Here is a 19,828-nt window from a genome sequence, read left to right as displayed (position 1 = left end):
CCCCTCTTCAGAAATGGAGCACCAAGAACTCCTGGTATTCTCACCATTCCATGGCCCCTTCCCACAGCGAATCTCTGGCCGGTCTGTGGCTTGTTTTAACCAAAAGAATGTGGCAGGCTGTGTTTGCCCTTTGACAACAGGCAGCTTCCATGTCTTCTTCCTTTGAACACGCACTTTAACAAAACCCCGCACTGCTAGGGAAGACGTCTGGCTTCCGTAGAAAGGAGTCCCTGACCCTGAATGGAGGAGAAAGGCCCGCCTGTCCCAAAGGAGCCTCCAGATGACACCAGAGAGAGACGCCGAGCAAGACCAACAAATGGGGACTTCCTTATTGAGCCCAGTTTAACCCAAAGAACCATGAAAGAGCCAAGTGGCTCACTGTGCCCACATCTTGGTCAGAAGGATCAATGTCAATTTAGAAGGACCCACTGCGGTCTCCAGCTTATGCTCATTCTAGCCAGGCTCCCGTCCTTTCTGAAACACTCCTGCCTTGGATTGCTCCCTCAACGTAGAAGGGAGTCCAAGGTTCTGGGGAAGTAACGTTGTACCTCTCAAGGGGCAGAAAAATGTCTTGGTATGTTAGTAGGTGCCATCAAGTCAGCTCCAGCCCATTATGACCTAATCCACTACAGAATGAAACAATGCATAATCTGGTGACATCCTCACAATTGTTCCTACCCCTGAATCCACTGATACAGCCACTGTGTCGATCCATCTCATTTAAGGCCTTTTTTTTTTTTAGTTGCCCTCCACTTTACCAAGCCTCTTGGTATATGAATCACTGTAAAAGCACGCAGAACAAATGAGGATCCTATCCTGTCCCCTTGCAATGACCCTCATGACTGCACTAACACCACTCTCACTACAGGTAATGAACAGAAGTAACGAGCAGCAGGTCAGCCCGCCAGCACCCTGCAGTGCACGCTAACTGTCATCCTTGGCTGACGCCAGGTGTGCCCGGGGAGCTTTCGCCGATACCCCTTCACACCTAGAAGAGAACTAGCGGACAGGAAAGAAAAGCATTTGCAGGGAATGTGACAAAGGAGTGTTTTGTGTTTCTTTTTGAGCAGAGGCATCACAGGCAAAGACTGGTATTTCTTTGGCACCTACACTGGTCAACTTGTAAAGCCTTGGCTGCGTTTACCTCAGCGAGCCCTCGCAGGAACAGACTCACACCTGAGGAGAACGAGACTCCAAGAGGCCGCTTAACTTCCCCCGAGTCAGGGTTCCAAGGCAGTGATGGTGAACACCAAAGCCCTGTCCACTGAAATAGGTGAGAGACAGAGGACAGAGGAGACTGAGCAGGACAGGAGCACTGCCTCCCAGGAGCCAGGCGCAAAAGAAAACATTCAAAGTGATGAGAATGGAAGGTGCACTATGGAAAGGAGGGGAGCAGCTTGTTTGGGACATAGGCACCTGAAAGTTCTAAGTCTAAAACGGCGTGCTCTAATGCACATCAGAATCACCTGTGGGGCTAAGTCTGAGTGAGGCCCAGAAACTCGGAATTTCTAGCATGTTCCCAGATGATGCTGTTCCTGGGCCAGAGACCACCAGCCAAAGACACTGACTGCCCCAGGAGTTTTCCATCCACAGGCTACCCGCTCTAACACGACAGCAGGTCTCACAGCAAGCACAGGCCGAGCTCTCTCTCCCTCCTTCACACTCACTGCCTTCAAGCTGATTCTGACTGTTAGCAACCCTATAGGACAAGTGGCCCCTTTCTGTTTCCAGGGCTGGACCTCTCTATGGAAGCAGAAAGACTCACCTTTCTCCCAAGGAGCAGCTGGTGGGTTCACACTGCTGGTGCCAGTACTCTCTAACCCAGCCCACCTGATTCATGGTCTCTACAAGGGACTGGAGTTCCTGGTGGTACACACCCTGCTGCCGACAGGTTAGGGGTTGAGTCCACTCAGAGACACCTCAGAAGAAAGCCTCTCCCCCCACCAAATCAGCCCCTGGGAGCCCCAGGAAAGACAGCTCTACTCAGACACACATGGGGTCCAAGTGGGGTCGCCCTGAGCAGAGTCTTCCAGGGAAACGGTTTGGCACAAACACACAGGGTCTGAGAATTTATTCAGCAGCTCAGGGATAGGATCAAGATGGCAGCCAGAGTGCTTGCCTTCAAGAAGCTTACAGAAGATATGGAGGCCAGGGTCTACCTACATTCATCCTGAGAAGTCACGAGAGACAAGTGTAAAAAGGCATCCTTCCGGAAAGCATGCAGAGAGGAGAAAGTGCTAGACTCCTGGGACTGGAGAAGTTTAAAGAAAACAAGTGCTCTTTCTTGATTACAATTTTACAAGGTTTGCATCTGCTGCCAGAACAAAGGCGGGAAGGGATCAAAGCCCTCTTGTTGAGGTGACGGGATGGAAGGGACAGCCTGGAGACAGGAGCGGAAAGGCAGCTGCAGACAAGTGTAGGGGAGGAAAGGGCCTGCGGGGAGGCAGGCTGCACCTCGCTCCGGTCCTCTGCTGCGGTAGAGGAGAAGGGCGCCGGGTTAACTGGCTGCAATTCTCTTCCAGACAAGGTCACACTCTCAGGCTTTCATTCTTTTATGATGACATGTTTCTGCTCATGCTCTGACTGGATTTTAATTTCCTGGCAGGTGGCACCCAAGTCATGTGGCCTTTTTGTTGGACCCTCCCCCATCCAAGGTGCAGTGCCGACCTTCTCCAAGGCTGTAACAGGGCCCATCATGGAAGGCGGGCTGCTCTCTTCCTGCATAACCTGACATGACAGATCGGCTCACCACACCGACCCCCAGCCAGCAAAGCAGCTCCGCACCCCCACTTTCCCTCTTTGGAGCAGAGGAGGAGTTTGTTAATTGTTGCTATTAAAAAGTCAGGCAGCTTCTCAGGTGAGGGGGCTGTCAGCATGACAGCCTACAGCCAGCAGGGGAGCCCCTGTGGGTGAAGAAGGCAGGAGGGGTGGAGCAGAAAGATGCTTCGATAGCCATGCCTCCCCCTGCTGGAGCTGAGTGGTAGAGCATTCCCCACACAGTGCCACAGACACCTTTTTCTAAAGGGAATGTTTTAAGGGTCACAACCTTAAAATCTGGATTCAGCAGGCCACTCGTAAATGCCCAGTGTGGGCTATCAAGTCAAGAGAGTCCAGGCCTTGAATAGTGGCAACAACTACTCTGTCAATAGTTAATTATGTGCACCTGCAAACCAAGGTCGTCCACACAATCTAGAAATCTGGACTGGGGTGGAGGAGAAAGGAAATTCTTAGAAACACTGTGAGAACCACATAAACATACCTGAAGGCATTTTTACTATCTTGGAGATTAGTGAAATAGGCTCACCCAATGGAACAAAATCTACTGACCAGAACATACTCTCAAGGTGGTCTCAAGGAACAGCAGCAGCACCAAGATGTCCAGGACCCTGTGCCCTCTAGAAATACAGAAACTGGTCCAAGAGAAGGAGAGGGAGCCACCCCTCCAGCTCCACTGGGCCAGGACAGATTACAATAAGCAAAATATATTATGCAAACAGAATGCCATACACCTGGTGTTATTGTCGTGGAAAAACCTCCAACGCACCCTTTAGAGCACTACTCTGAATAGATACAGTAGAGAAGGGGATCTGAAGGGGGGAGAATGAGTACATAGGAAATTGTTCCCGATGTAGTCACAGCACACATCCAGGGCCCGCTGGAGTCCCTGTAGTGCTCCAACCCTCTGAGCTGACAGAAGTGATTACATCTTTTCAACCTCTCAGTGTGTATACAAAGCACACAGCCTGTTCTACACCATTCAGCCCCAGAAAGGGGGGTGGGGGAGGGTGATGGGGGATCATCTGGATAAGCCGACCAGGTGCAAATGTGACCTGCAGCAGGGGAAGGGCTGCTCACAGTGCATTCAGGCCCTCCCCAAGGCCAGGGCAAAGCTCCTCACTATTTCAGGCAGAACAGGAAAGAGACTGCAGAACCTCGCTTCAAGCAGATAGCAAGGAAAACCCAAGTCTTTACCCACTTAGGCCAGTTCTGAGCCACCAGAGAATTCCAAAATAGCCATTACTTAGGTCACCAAGTTGGAAGACGGAGTGGGGGCCCAAGAATAATTGCAAGCCCCGCCCACACCCAGCCAAGAAGGTTCCTCACTCTGGCAGTGCTCCCTAAGGCTATACCCCCTGGCACTGTCACACCCTCTCCACAGAAAGTTAACAAATGCCAGTGTGGGAGCCAGCTCTGGCCAGCTGCCTGTTCTGATACTGTGTATGAAGTTCAAAAGGTTTTGGTATTTTAAAAAGTGGTCACAAGGACTTCATGAGGAGTTTGAACTGTGGAATGCAGAGATGATGGTCAAACGTAAACCCACCATCTAATTCACAATCAACAAACACAAAGAAAGTGCATTAAACAATGAGCAGTTTAAAAAATCAAAAGACTATTTGTGGCACGTGCCGATGATAAGAAAATCAAACTTCGGTGTCTATACAGACGTGTTTGAGTGGCAGCCAGCACAGGCCACACCAGCAGAGCTGACCAGTTGTAGCAGCGGCTGGGAGGTCACAGAGCCTCCAAGAGTTACCAGCTGACCCTTAAAAGGAAAAGGCTGCCAACCACTGGCATAAGGAGTATAGCCAGGGGTCCCACTTAGACAGATTAATAGCAAAGGCAGAAAAAGCCTCTCCTCTCCTCCAGCCCACCTGCATTCCCATTATTGCCAAGGAGAAGAGAGGTGAGGTGCTTAACTCCCCCGGAAGACAAATAAGCCAAACTTACACAAATGAGTAGTATTGCCTTACGATGGGGCACAAGATGCTTGGATTCTCCCAATCGTTTAACAAGACCCAGGAAGTCACAGCCTGCAGGTGAGTGAGAGAAAGAAAACGAACCAGGCTAGGTCTGCCTCACCGTGGTGTTGGAAGAGAGGAACCTACAAGAACCTCCCCCCAAACCCCTCAATGTTACTGAGTTGATACCAACGCATAGAGACAGCCCTGTAGGACAAGGTACATCTTTCTCCTGAAAAGCTGCTAGTAGTTTCAAACTGCTGACCCTGTGGTTAGCTCAATACATAAACCCTACACCACCAGAGCTCCTATAAGCACCTCCAAGGGGCAGATATTTAGAAGTAACCCTTCTTAACCTGAGAAGTAGGTTCTTGAGAACGCTGGGGTGAATGGCTTTACAGAAGACCTGGTAGAGAAAACGCAGCATTAGGAGTCCCAGGGTGACAATAGCCATCTAAAATAAACCACCACCCCGCAAGTGGGCGGGGGGGGGGGATGGGGGGATGATGGAGAAATAGCACTTTATCTATCTCAAATCTGTAATGCCTAGGACACTATTTGTTTTCATTCACCACTGAATGACTATTCTATTTCTAGAAATTCATTCTCCAGAAATACCTGCCCGAATATCCAAAGATGATGCAGAATTGTTTGTAAAAGAGAACAATGGGAGGTAATCTAAATTCTACCAAGATGGCCCAGTTTGTTATGCAATGTCCAGGTGGTGGAATACTATGCAGTTGTTAAAAAGGTGGGGCCTACATATACCAATAAGTAAAAATGTTCATAACATATCAAATGAACTAGGACCTGGCAAAACAGATTCATTATGAAACTTTATTTTCAAAATGTACATTTGCATAGAGGAAAAAATCTAGAATATCCACAAATGGTTAACAGTGGTCGGTTGTAACTGGGCAGTGGCATGGCATGAGCAATTGCTTTCTACATCATACATTGATGCAATGTGGAAATTTTTACAAGTAAATTTGTACTAGTTTTGCAAGCATGAAAAAAAAAAGATTAAAATTTTCTCTGTATCCTCTCTTGCTGCCCAAAAAAATTTCAGTAAGATACTGACGGACTGATTGATTGAGGGGGCTTTGTTGCAGACAATATGCCTGCTTTGGGGGCCTATTTATTTTTTAACTAACTGCCCTCTTGATCCAGGCAGTTAAGGTCTTTCTTACTCTGACTTTCCAGAGTCCCAAGATTTAAATTAATCTAGACATGTGTGCTGTTTACCTAACTTAAATTTACCCTACTTAGAACCTCTTCACTCCATTCCCAACCAGCAGTCAGAATTATCCTTTTTAAATATAAGCCAAATCATGCCATTCCATTTCCAATGGCTTCCCAAATCTCTCAAGGTTAAGAAGATCTTTAAACGGCTTAGAGGGTGCTGCACGATAGATGTCTAGCCCCTGTGACCTCTCTAACTTTATCTTCTGTCACTGTCCATCGCTGCACTCTAGCGCTCTGCCAACTGCTGCGGGGCCCTGGCATCTGCGCTCCCTCTGTCCAGAATGCCCTTGCCACCAATGTCTACAGACTTCGCTCCCTCGCTTCTGTGAGGTTTCCACTGGAGCACCGCCATCTCAGGGAGCTCTCCCCTGGTTATGCTATTTAAACCCGCAACCCTCGACAGGTTTCTCTTTCTCTCTCTAGTTTAATCACCATCTGGCAGGTTCGATATTTGCTTATTTGTTTATTGTCTGTCTGCTCCCCAAAGAGTAAGTGCTCCACGAATGCAGAGCTTATGTCAACTGCTGTACTGCCCGGCATACAACAGGTGTTTAAAAAGCGTTTAGCTGGATGGATGGATGGATGGATGGATGGATGGATGGATGGATGGATGGATGGATGGATGGACCCGGTACGGACTAATTATTCAACAAGTTCAATTCCCAGAGTGACTGAGTTGTAGTTCTGTCCTTAGACACACACCACCACCACCACCACCACCTGCCCATCATAGCTTCTCCCTGAGTTCGCTCTTGGGCATGCTCACTGCTCCAAGCATGGGTTGAGCTTCCCTGGGTTTGCTTACAAGGCCACGCTGCATCAGGCCACCACCTGCTTCCCCTCCTCTTTGATTTCCCAATATCTACTTCTCTTTCCCGGGCAAGAACCAGTCAGGATTTGCCCATACCACAAAGGAACTCCTCTTGGTAGAAGAGTCTTCTCGATTCTTTGTCCACAATGCCAAGCAAATGAGTAAGCAAAAAGCAAAAGTTAGGGAGAGTTATGGTCTCCTGAACACCACACACAACAATATCCCTGTTCTGTTCCGTTTGGTAGAGGCACCTACTCACACACTCTTGATAAGTACAAGTGGAGCAAAATGATCAATACAAGAATCTGCCCCACTGGAGGCAACCAAGAGCCAAAAACTCACCTTGAAACTAACAACAATTCCTTTCTAATGACTCAGACTCCAAACTAAAAATACAAAAGCACTATACACTCGATTTCCAAGCACATTTAGTAAAAGCCTTTCCCAGAGGTCAAAGGGGACACAAAGCAGCAAGTGAAACCACTGGGATTGTGCCCAGCTATGAGGGAATTCAAAAGGTACCTGGAAAAGTACACAGCCTTTTAAACCAATTTTGTGAAAGCCCCCCTCCTGTATTTCAGTCTCCACAGCAGGGCCACCATTGAGACAGTCTTTCATAGGGGGTGGGGAGAATAGCATCAGTTGGCATAAATAAGAGTATCAATGAGGTGCCAAGCCCAAGGCCAACAAGATGGTCTCGAGAGGAAGCCGTACAGGATACTGTACAAGACGGGAAGTCCAAAGCATTGCTACTAGGGGTCCAGGTCATGCACACACAGGCTTATTCCAAACCAAAGTATTTAAATGTGCCTCTGCAAGCAGATGCTGCAGGCGAAGTCTCACAGTACCACACTTGTCTTGGTTGTCAGGGGCTTTGGCTTCGAAGGGGATCTGCTGGGCCAGTGTTATTCAAGGTTACCCAAAAGGATTAATGGTGACTTGTGGATTCCAAAGAATAGTCTAGATAGAGTTTCTTCAAGGACACAGACAATCACAGTGGCTTGTTTTGAAGATGTTTTATGAAATCGAAAACTGCACTGGTGAGGAAAAAAACAGACAAGTTGTGCCAAGGAATCTAAGTCCCATCACGACAAGGGACCAGCAGCTCGTTTTTCAAAGGCAGCAAGGGCAGACCTACGAGAATTTCATCAGGAAACCTTACCCCTATCTTCCCTCCAGCCGTGATCTTACCTCTTCAGACTCCTTTTTGTTCCCAAAACTCAAGGAAAATTTCAAAAGAACTCAATCTGAGTTCCTTGCAGATGCCCAAATTGCCTTTCAAGCATGGTGTGAATTGAAGAGTGCAAAACTATTTGAAGGATTAGAGATGGAAACACTGCTTTCAGAAGTGTATAGACCTAGGTGGAGGGCATGTCAAAAAACAAGAGCTTCACATTTTGGTATTTTTGTTTAATACAGATTTCTATCATTTTGTAGCAAAACTTTCTGACATGCAGGTGCTGAGCATCAGCAGACAGGTGACCAGATACACACAGCTTATTACAAGTCTCAGGAGAAGCCATTCACAACTGTGCAAAGTGACACGACAGGGAACTATCGGAGGGGCAAAGCCTGCATTACCTGAGTTCAAGAACAGAAGAGGAAGCCCTGCATGTACAAGTCTAGGTGAAGTCACTCAATATAGTCAACGAGTTAAAAAACCAGTGTCATTCATTATGGAGCCAGTGACTCTGAAAGAGCACACAGGTAATACAATAATGGATCTGTTCTCAAAATGTGAAGCCTAACGTTATCTGGGCGGCATACTGGATCACAAGAATGTGCTTCCAATTTCCTTCATTCAATGTATCTGGTCTGCACACTGGATCATAAGAATGCACTTCTAATTCCCTCTATTCGGCTACCGTTCACTGAGTGTCTGCTGTGTACCAGAGTACAGTGTATTGGATACAGTAAAGACCTGGACACAATCACAGTCTTCAGGAAGCTTCCCTGAGAGAAGGCAAGAAAATGCTCTTTTGTGTGTCATGGGTGCAACACTACAAGCAAGCACCTAGTGCAGAAGTGGCAGGAAGTGGTCAGTGAAAGTTCCCGGACAAGGGAAGGTGACAGTTATGCTGGGCTCTGAATGATACTTTGGGCATCTTCTCAGTGGGGAAGGATTTTAAATGGGTAAGTGCTTTAGAAGAACCACTACAGCCGGACCCCTGCCCAGGTCTCCTCCTCCCTTTTTGTGGGCCTATGACCAGCCCAGTAAGCATGCCCACTGTTTCTAATCAGTGTTTCAGCGCAAGGCTCCAACAACCTAACTTGGCTTATGAAGCCTCAAGAGGCTCCAGAAGGTTCCAAGCAACAAGGCAATTACCTCACAAATGCCGAAGGAACTCAGAAATCCAATGGGGCGTCTAACTCTCCCAGGCAAAACTCTGGGCCAGATTTTATGATCCTGGCTTGTCAAGTGTCTGGGCAGAAGCAAAGACTAAGAGATGGATCAGTTCTCAGAACACACCACCCTCGCTATACACTGCTGAACCCAACCGGGCCTTGTCATCTAGCTGGAGAAGGGGCACAAAAGCATTTTGACTAGGGGGAAGGGGGTTAGCACAGTTTTATTTCCCACTTGTTGGCATTTTAACAGCGAACATCTCTGAGGTTGCGTTTGAAGGACTATTTATTCCACATGAGCAAATAACTAAAGCACAGTGTTCCTCCAGGGTCCCTGGAGATGCTGCATCTACAGAAGCCGTCATGAGAAATAACCGAATGCAGCAGAGAACAGCATGCCCTCTTCTGGGTTAGGATCCAGGGGCTCAGATCCCAACTCTGACACAGGCACCTCTTCCAAGCCTTTTCTTCTGTCTGTGTTTATGTTTTCTCATCTAGAAACACACAGGCTACAAGACATGGGTTATAGGTTCCCTCCAGTTTTAAGATGGTTCTGAAATGACATTGTCCTTCCCCCTTGAAAAGGCTCCTTCCTGGTTTCCTGCTGCAAGAAGCCACTGCACTGAGCAGCTTCTGCTGGAGCCTGCGTGAGCTGAAGTGTCCTGGGGTGAAGCAAAGGGCCCGCCACCCAAGTTGTGAGCAGGAGTCAGCTCAGCCTCCACTGTGCACAGGCAAGAAGAAAGGAACTGCAAACCGGTAGCATGATCACCACCCAGCACCTTAGAGCGTGCTGACTCAGTCTCACTCTTTGAAAATGCATTTCCTATCCCAGCAACACTAAGGGTCAAAATGTTCGTCTTTAGTCTAGACCCCCACCCCCAAACACACACACACCACACAGGCACATTGGACAAAATCCTGTCCCTGCAACTACAATCACTTTTGTGAACTCCACTTAGTAAATAGTCAGCCACCTACAAAGCTTTGTTACACAAATCCTAAGGAGAGTCTTCGGCCCAGGCAGCCTAGCCCGGCCCAACAGTGACACCTGCTGGAGAAACAGAAGTAGCGCTGGCTCATCAGCCCCTTTGACAGCAGATGCAACAGCACCTACTCCAATGAGTGATTCACACCAGAATGAGCAGTCATTCAATTTATGAAAAGGCAGTGACCATTGGAATATTTTGTAACTTACTTCCTTTTCTCAGTCAGCTGTCGGCCAATATTTGATTACTTACAATAATTTAGGAAGACATCAAAAGATATACCCTAAAACAAAGACACTGGCTGCTTCGTGAGTAAGAAAGAACAATGGGCCTGGGTAGGGGTACAAGGGGAACTTTTTGCTTTCTTCAGAATTAACGTACTGTGCTATGTGTACATTTTAAAACCAAAAAAATACACACACATCTATATGTGGCTGTTTCCTTCCTACAATGTCTATTTTAAGCACTCACACGTTCTTTTAAACCATAAACACATTCATACTTTTTGTCATCAAAAAAAATAATAAACACCTAAATACTTGGGGTGAGGCTTTGCTGGTTCCGGAATATTAACAGTAAGTGGGTCTATTTCATGAAGAATTCACTGTGACTATGCTGGGTGATATCACTTCACTCACACGTCAGACGCTCGGAACGTGCACGTAGCTAGAGGCTGCCAGCTTGAGCTGCACAGCTCTGGAACACTCCCGCTGCTGTAAAAGCGGTCTCCGGCAACACAGCTGTTGAGACACGGAGGCACTGACGTAGCTGATGGCCAGGTGGGAGCGGCAGGTGGTGGTTGTAGATGAAAAGTGGTCAGCCAAGTAAGTGCTGAGAGTTTCTGAAGTCATGTTACAGGTATACAGAAGTGCATGCATTATACTTTTCTCTTTACTTTTCCATATATTTGAAGAGTTCCAGAATAAAAAGTTAAAATCAAGGAAAAACCCATAAAAACGGTCCATTGAAAAAGGGGTTACCATATTAAACACCATCGAGGGCAGCTTGGAAAGCTCCAGCCCGAATCTGCAACCTACTTGATAACCTTTGCCAAGAAACTCTGAGCCTCACTTTCTTCAACTATACGATGGGAAGCTTAATAACTGCCATGCCCAGAGCTGTTGTGGAAAATCGAAATGTTTAATGCTAAGCAAGAACACAGAGTAGGCCCTAAGAAACTGGTACCTTTCAGTATTTCAAAGAGGAGAGTTTATTTTAAGCCACTCTGGTGTTTCTCAGAACACAGGGGAAGAGATATTGGCCAAGCAAGAGTGGCAACAGCTGACCTGGCGCATAAATGGTGTTCCAGAAACAGGAACTGGAAGTCTTGTGAGCGCCGTAACTGAAGAGTCCTTTCAATAAGCCTGTTAAGTGCCTTCTTTGTGTCCAGTACTGTACTTGCTACCTTCTCACCTCCTTTAACAAGGAGGAGGTCAGAGTCCCAGGCTAAGATGGGCCATTGTGTCTCCCACAGAGCAGCTAGTGGGCTCAAACTGCTGACGTTTCAAATAGCAGCCCAGGCGACTCACAGCCCAATGCGCAATGCACGACACCACCTGGGCTAGAAAACCCTACGGCTGGTTCTAGTCCACCACGTGGGGTTGCTTTGAATGAAGAATGACTTGACAGCACTCAGCAACATCGCCATTTAACACAGCATTTGGTTGTATAATTTCTTACGTAATCTCCTCTGGGTCCATCTTAACCTCCACAGTGACACCGTATATTCCCAGGGGGCTGAGACAACGTATGGCTCTGGTTTTGTAGTTCCCACACTGCCTAGCAAAGTGCTAGAAAAACTGTAATCATTCAAGAAACACTTATTGCTGGGAGACTATCTGCAGCATCATCCCAAAATAACAAGTACATTATGTGTACAATCCATATTCCCATCCTGGTTAGGAGCTTATGTCAGAGAAATTTCAATTGCCTCACAGAGGATGTGAGCAGAGCAATATGCTGTTTGGATCCAACAGGCATATTCTGGGAGTTGGTGATTACGCGAGATATGACCTTTAGAGAATTACAGAAAGAAGTCCCTAATAAATCAAGAGACGCACGCACACAGCCATACATGGAGCGAGTGGTGGGCGGTCAACTGCACCCACTCTCTTTCCTCCATGGAAGAGCTGGCTGAGGTGCCAATCTTAGCGTGGAGAGCCCTTCCTTCCATGAATGCCTCTTCTACCCCATTCCAGGTGAATGTCCATCTGATAGGCCCATTTAAAGAATTTTAATTGCCATCTAAAAGAGATCTCTGAGAAAATAGGATTTCCCTTAATATACATATGTATACACATGTGTATAGATAGATCCCCCCCTTTGTTGTCCATCAAACTGCAGTGTTCCAAAGGTAAGGGTGAGGAGGTGAGCACAGCTGTCTAAATTAAGCAATGCAACCAAAGAAAGTCAACATACTGATGTGTCCCAAACAGAGTTATCTTTGTCATTATTCTGAGGCGCTCTGGATAACTAGTCCTACATACACAATCCCTCAAGGTCAAAATGCAGGACAGAGGAAGTCAATGGTTCTATTTCTGACCTACCCCAAACTCTCCTTTCAAGGCGAAAAGTCGCATTCGCTTAATCAGAAGGAGCTGGCCGAGTCCACTGACTCACACTGGTAGGCCCCGGCAAATCTCTGGCCCCAGAGCAAGATTTTTTAAGCAGCAGCAATGGAAGCTAGGGAGATCAGAACCAGATGCGTGGGTCCCAGACACCCCAGATCCAGCCACAACATCACTGGGGCTGCAAAGAAGAGCTGGGAGAGGCAGAAGCAAGGAGGGAGAAGACCGCGAGTGCCCGCTTACCTCCTGAGCGAGTCTTCCTCTGAGCTTTCGTCAGGCACATCCTGATGTAAGGCCTCCTGTGATACAGTTCCCGAGCGGCTGGGCTGGGTGTAAATCCTCTCCCAGTGGCCGGTCTCCTGGTTAAAGGCCACCCCCACAGTCCTCTCTTCCTGCGGGCTGGCAGAGCTGCTCAACTCCAGCCTGCTGGAGCTGGGCGTTCGGCTCTCAGTCCGCTCAAGAGGTGGCAACTGGCTGCCACTTGCTGGCATGCCCTCAAACGTGCTGGGGACCTGCCAGGAGGAGCTGGCCTCTCCCGAGGAGTAGTTAGGGGTGGCTCTTTCCCAGCGCAGGGTGTCGTTGTTGAAGGTCAGGAGATTGTGACAGGCGCGACAGCGATTCAGGTGGCCCCGGGACAGGTTAGAGTTGTTCTCACTACTGTGAGGGGTGGGCTGGTGGGAGGGGCCGGGTCTCTCAGATTCGACATTATTGTTGAGCATCTCCTGGGCCGGCTGGGTGGGTGAAGCCTCTCCACTGAGACTCTGGTCCAGCTCCTGCAGGCGGTCGTATTCCAGGAAGAAACGCCGCAGGTCACACTGAAGTTCATGGCGAATGCTGCCCGGATTGCTCTGGCTGGAGCCGTTGCCTCCATCCGACTCAGCAGCCAGCCCTGAAGCTGGAAAGCCCCTCCCTTCTGTGGCTGAAGTGTACACGGACGCCTGTGAGCCGCCTTCCTGCTGCCTCAGCACGGACAGCAAACTCACCGAGGAGGCACTGGTTCTCGGCGGAGGCATGGACTCCGCCTCAGAGCGCGAGTTCAGACTGAGCACTGTCCGGGTCCACTCGGAGCCTGTCAGCCCCGGAGCTATTTCGCGGTGGTACCTGGAAGGGTGGCTAGACAGAGGGCCGCCCAGAGAGCGGCGGGTGGGGCCCAGACTGAGGTTGCGGAGCGTGTTGCTGGCGGTGCTGCTCTGGACCGTACTGAAGGCAGACGGCCGGTTCAGGAGGCCCTGGTCCTGCTGCGCTGACGAGGCCTGCTCCGGGGGGTGGAAGGGCTCGGTCTGTACGAAAGAAAAGGAAGGGGTAGTAGCTCTGGCTGAAGCCGGGGGAGCACTGTCCTGGTGTGGCAAGAGGGAGGGAACTCGAGTGCCAGCACAGCGGCTGCAAAGGCACAGGATCCCAAGGTGCTGGCAGCACTCTGCTGGGGGGTGAGTGACCCGCTGTCGGAGCCTGATGTAAGCGGAAGTCCTGGGGCGCTCCGTGGCGGACGGAGGGGGAGGCGGTGGGGGTGAGGGGGTGGCAGAATCTTGCACCGTGCTTTGCTCTCCCACCTGGATGCCAGAGGAGCGGGAGGACAGCATGTGCAGGAAATTATGGAGGAGAGGCGTCCGGCGAACTGGCTGTGACTGCAGAAGAGCACGCTGGCGGTAGTGGGATAATTCTGTCCCGTCTATGGGAATCTCGGGCTCCTCATCACCCTGCAACGCAGACCAGGGCAGGGCAGGGCAGGGCAGGGGGAGAGACAGAGCACGGCGGTTAGGTAGAGCCATTAGGTGAAGCAAGGAAGCTAAGCACTGGTAACCATTTAAGGAGAGCAGTCTTCTCAGGCAGGCAAAAGCTCTCTTTGGCCTTAAAGCACTGAGAGCTAAGGCACACTGGTGTGGGGTTCTGAATCATCATGTGCTATTCATTTATCCACCTTCAATTAACAACACATCTGAATGAGTACAGCTGGCAAACCGGGCCACTTACACAGGACACCTCCATAACATGGAGGCAGTGAGGGAGGGCAAAATGTCAACCAGCCCGAGAGGCACGGGAGCGACAAGCCCTTCAAGAGGGCCAGCCGACCTCCAGTCATGCAGACTCTCTGGGCAAAATTATGGCCACTGGTTGGAATACATGGTCTGCAGCTAGCTTTAGCTCTCGACTGGAAAGAAGTACTTGGGCATTGACACTTCCAGTCCCTCACAATCAGAACGGCAGCACAGATTTAGAAAATAAGCCACAGTTGTACATGCCGCTGCAAAGGCTGCCTGACTTACCTGCTGATTAGAGGGGTTAACAATTGCTGTGAGTAAGTAGTGTCCAAGGGGATCAAATCTCACCAGACTGAAAACACAGAAGACAAACACAGAGGGGGGTTATCTTCACCGAGAATAGAAAACTGTGTTCTCATTTTACTGACAATTGGGGGATTGCCTAAGCATCTACTTTATGTTACAGGCATTCCAAACTTTCCAAAAGATTAAAATACTGTTGCTGCCTTACACTTGCCGGAGTAAAGGACTATGTATCACTAAAATAGCAATTTCACTTTTGAAAAATACCTAGGCTTCCATCCCAGGATACAGCTACAGTAGGCATGTCACTTGCCACATTGAAGAGGCCCTCATAATGGTAAAGCGACAGACTCCGTTCCCCTCTCACATAGCAGTTACACTGTTAAGAAGCATGAGTTCTGGTAGCAGTGAACACACATGTTCACACAGCAACAAGTGGCCTAGCTTAGATTGAGTTGGATCAGCCTATATCCAACTGCAACACCATGAGAACCAAAGGCAGCAAGTCATCCGCTGTGGTTCAGACAATGTGGGTTTCGATCTCAAAAGCTAAATCTATAGCAACTAGAAGACACGATACAAACTGGTATACCACCATCTTCCAGTTGATACACACAAATAGCCACGGTTGAGCAATTAGCCACCAGCCCTCTAAAATGCAACTTAAATCTCTTTCAGGTTTCCCAAGAGAGGGCTGTATTCCCAAAATCAAATGGCTTTTGACCTAAAATGGATTTTAACAATCCAAGACTACTGAGAATCAAAAGATGGGGCCAGTACAGGACAACAAAAATGAATACAATGAACTGTTTCCCAGTAGCGTGTGCATGGGTAACAGCAGATGTATGTGTCCTCTGCCATGCTAGGCCTGTGCTAGACATTTGTGGGGGAGGGGAGAAGGTGAAGGCACTCACCGGACCCGCTCCATCTCACTGGCCGTCTTCACCACAGCAAAGGGCTCCCGTCGACTCCAATCCCAGAAGTGGATCTCGTTGGCAGTAGCAATCAGGAGAAGCTGAGCCGTCGGGTGGAAAGCCAGGGAGGCAATGGCATTGTTGCTATCTGTGAACCAACTTTCACTGCCACCCTATGAAATGAAGCAATCCCAAATATTTTCATGTTACACGGGGCCAGCAAACAGGGCAAGAATCTCAAGAAAGCTATGTTTAAAGGTAAACGACCATCTGCAGGACTACTTTAAATATTGCTGTTGTTGGCACAGGTGCCAATGAGTTGGTTCACATTCATAGCAACTTCATGTACAACAGGATAAACCACTGTCCAGTCCTGCATCATCCTCACAATTGTTCTTAAGTTTCAGACCATTGTCCACTGTACCAAGCACGGCGTCCTTCTCCAGGGACGGCTCTATCCTGACACCCTGTATGGCCAGAGTAAGTGACACAAGTCTCGCCAGCCTTGCCTCTAGGGAACATGCCGGACATATTTCTTCCAAGGTATTTTCAATATTCTTCACCAGCCCCATAGTTCAAATGCCTTGATCTTTCTTCAGTCTTCCTTATTCAATGTCTAACTTTCACATGCGTAGGAGGCAACTGAATATATCAGGGCTTGGGTCAGGTGCACCTTTGTCCTCAAAAGAACGCCTTTGCTTTTCGACACTTTAAAGAGGTCTTACACAGAAAATTTACCTAACATACTATTTCGTTTGATCTCTTGGTTCCTGATTCTACGAGCATTTACTATGGGTCCAACCCAAGCAAGACGAAATCTTTGACAACTTCAATCCTTTCTCCATCTTTCATGATGTTGCTTACTGGTCCAGTTGTGAGGACTTTGGTCTTGACATTGAATCGTAAATCCATACTGAAGGCTGCAATCCTTGATCTTCATCAGCAAGTCCTCCTCACTTTCAGCAAGGAAGGTTGTGCCACCTGCATATCCCAGGTTGTTAATACGGAAGCCCTTCCTTCAAGACTGAGGCCCTAAATCTTCGTAAAAAATCCAACTTCTCTGAGGAACTGCTCAAAATACAGATTGAATAAATGTGGTGAGAGGATACCGCCCTGACACACACCTTTCCTGATTTAATTTTACTTATTTCCTGATTTTAGACATTGCTCCTGTCCTCTTTGTACAACTGCTTCTGGGCCCTGTAGAGGTTCTGCAGGGCCATCATGACAGGTCCTGGATTTCTCATTCATTTGCAATGGGCACACAAACGGGGCTCTCCTACAACAGGTGGCCACAGTTTAGGATTCACACAATTGAATGCCTTTGCACAATCGATGAAACACCTTTCTGGTATTCCCTACTTGCAGCCAAACACAGCTGACATTAGCAGTGATATTCCTTGCTCTGCATCCTCTTCTGGCAGCTCCCTGTCAATGTTCTGCTACAACTATTGTTGGATGATCTTCAGCAAAGTTTTACTTGCATGTGGTATCAATGATATTGTTCAATAACGTGTACCTTCTGTTGGGTCACCTTCACCTGGAATGGGTGCAAATATAGAGCTCTTCCAAACATTTGGCCAAGTAGCTGTGTTCACAATTTCTGGATCTAGATGAGTGAGTGCTTCTAGTGCTCCATCAGCTTGCTGAAGCATTTCTATTAGTAGTCCATCAGTTCCTGGAGCTCTGCTCTTGGCTCATGCTTTCAGTGCAGCTTGCACTTCTTCCTTCAACACCACTGGTTCTTGCTTATACACCACCCCTTGAAATGGTTGAATATTGCCTAGTCCTTCTTGGTACAATAACTGTATATTCTTTCCATCTTCTTTTGATGTTTCCTTCATTATTCAATATTTTGTTCATATAGTCTTTCAATATTGCAACTCAAGACTTGAATATTGTTTTCAGTTCCTTTAGTTTAAGATATGCTGATCATGTTCTTCCTTTTTAGTTTTCTAACTCTGGTTCAGAAATGTTCTAAATCTAGATTCGAAATACTTTAAATACATCCCCTGTAAACTTCATGTTAAGATCTGTGCTCTCTGGCGATGCTGCTCATCATGGATACAGGTGTTTCTGTGGGCTAAGTTCCCATCTGAAAGCAAGGAGCACACTCGGGGTTCCTTCGGTGGTGCCTACAAAACTGCGGGCTTAGTGTACAACGCAGGAAGTAGCAGCCCACCAGCCAGTCTCCAAGAACAAGTCCCTGTCCTAGTGGACAAGGACCACCACATAGGAGAATCCTTGCTCTGAGACAAGAGAGACCTAAATATATCTTAAAACCTCCTATACTGAGTTGCAATGGCAAATGGAAGAATAGATCAATGAGGCAACTTTTCTAGAAATCACAACTATAGACTGGACTTCTATCAGCTAAGTGGGGCAATGACCCCCATATACTCAGGTACAGCCCTAAGAACCTGGCTAGCCTCTCCTCCAGGATTAAGGATTTGATGGCAATAAGCAAGTCTCTGCATTGAGAATACTCAAGAAAAAGGGTGGCTTGAGGAAATACTTACGTGTAAATCCCAAATCCTAACCTCCCCATCCAGGCAGCCCGAAGCAATAAGGCCTGAGATGGTGGGATGGAATGTCACGCACCATGGAGTGCGGCGGTGTCCAATCAGTGAGTGGACGCATTTGCCAGTCTTCACCTCTGTGATGTAGATATTATGGTTTACGTGGGTAGAAGCCAGGAGAGTCCTAGGGAATCAAAGAGTAGGAAGTGAACTAAGAAGCATGTGAGGGCAGCACACGCGATCAGCTCTGGACAAAAATAGAAAACCGATACTGTGAGCCCCCGTCTCAGCAGGAAAGAAACTAAGACATGGGCATTAGGCAGCATATCTACAAACAACAGTTTGATCTTTAAAAGTGTTTGACTTCTCCACACTGTGCCCGAATGACACACATCATCTTCAGAGAATACTTTTTCAGCTAGGAAAATGCTTTTGCCACTGGTGGCCTAGATCACAAGCAAGGGACGGTTATTAAGAAACTCTCAAAGTTTTGTTCCTTACTGTCATTGTTCCCTCTGCTTATGCCCTTTATTTTGATGGTTAGCGTCGGGCATCTCCTTTCATCCCATTTCATACACACTAGCAAAAGTCTGTTTACCAGTGCTTCAGAGAGTCTTTAGGAATTTGACGTTAAACTTAGAGGTAGGCCAAATATTCGGAAAGCGTGCCATCACAAGTCTTAAGGTTAAGTTACAGATAAGTAGGAGGTACCTGTCTGGACTGAAGGCCAGTAAGAAGGTTGATCGTGGACTATCTGGAAGTTCTACTCTCTAGGAAACCAAAACAGAGACAGAAATTAGACTCACCCTATCTCAAAAGTACATGACCCATTCTAGGTCAGTAGTCACAGGGTAGGCTTACAACCTAGAGACAATGATCAGGCTATAAAGTGAGAGGGACAAATCTAAATCACCTTCTGGAGAATTATCTAGCTAGCTCTAAGCCATAAGCCTTTCCAAATGTATAGACAATTACCTACATTAAATGCATACATTCTCCCCATAAGCTAAATGACACCTCAACTCCATCATCAATATTCCATTCTACCATCACCCCTACAAAGCTATGCCCAAAATATTCACGTTGCTTACCTTGCCCTCCCATTTCATCCACCGGGTTTTATCTTCCACCAGCTCCTGCAGAAGCCGCTGAGCTCCCAGAGCCCGAGTGCCCCGTTCTCGGCCCCACAGGATGCGAACAGCATTCTTCTCCGGGACAACCTTCATGGCGCTCAGTGGCCACTGTCACACCAGGCACAGGGAATAAGGAGCAAGCAATAGCTCCACACACTCTGAAGCAGCTAAAATGAGGCCATTCAGGTCCTTGTAAGCTGTCTTCATGGAACTCTAAGGAATGAAGAAGAATGTCAACTCTCCATTCTGCAACCAGGAAAGCTCCCTACTGCAAAGACCTTTTAAC

General features: G+C 47.9%; 1 protein-coding gene across 12 annotated transcripts in view; it reads right to left on the bottom strand.

The window, feature by feature from the left end:
- AMBRA1 (autophagy and beclin 1 regulator 1) overlaps positions 1-19,828 on the bottom strand; it is a 174,596-nt gene that overhangs the window by 109,235 nt on the left and 45,533 nt on the right. For 8 of the 12 annotated variants that reach the window (XM_075545788.1, XM_075545787.1, XM_075545790.1 and 5 more), the window contains 6 exons: positions 19,501-19,755; positions 19,121-19,179; positions 18,410-18,593; positions 15,891-16,063; positions 14,959-15,025; positions 12,938-14,391 (listed from right to left, as the gene is read on the bottom strand). In XM_075545788.1, coding sequence (XP_075401903.1) covers positions 12,938-14,391; positions 14,959-15,025; positions 15,891-16,063; positions 18,410-18,593; positions 19,121-19,179; positions 19,501-19,635 — 2,072 coding nt within the window. In that variant the 5' untranslated portion in view covers positions 19,636-19,755. The remainder of the gene's footprint in view (positions 1-12,937; positions 14,392-14,958; positions 15,026-15,890; positions 16,064-18,409; positions 18,594-19,120; positions 19,180-19,500; positions 19,756-19,828) is intronic. The other 4 variants (XM_075545795.1, XM_075545797.1, XM_075545798.1 and 1 more) reach the window with 1 other exon arrangement.

The sequence above is a fragment of the Tenrec ecaudatus genome, chromosome 4 (assembly GCF_050624435.1).
Source record: "Tenrec ecaudatus isolate mTenEca1 chromosome 4, mTenEca1.hap1, whole genome shotgun sequence".
In the NCBI taxonomy this organism is placed as follows: Eukaryota; Metazoa; Chordata; class Mammalia; order Afrosoricida; family Tenrecidae; genus Tenrec; species Tenrec ecaudatus.
The sequence above is the reverse complement of the archived record's forward strand: the minus strand, read 5'-3'. Positions and strand labels throughout refer to the sequence as shown.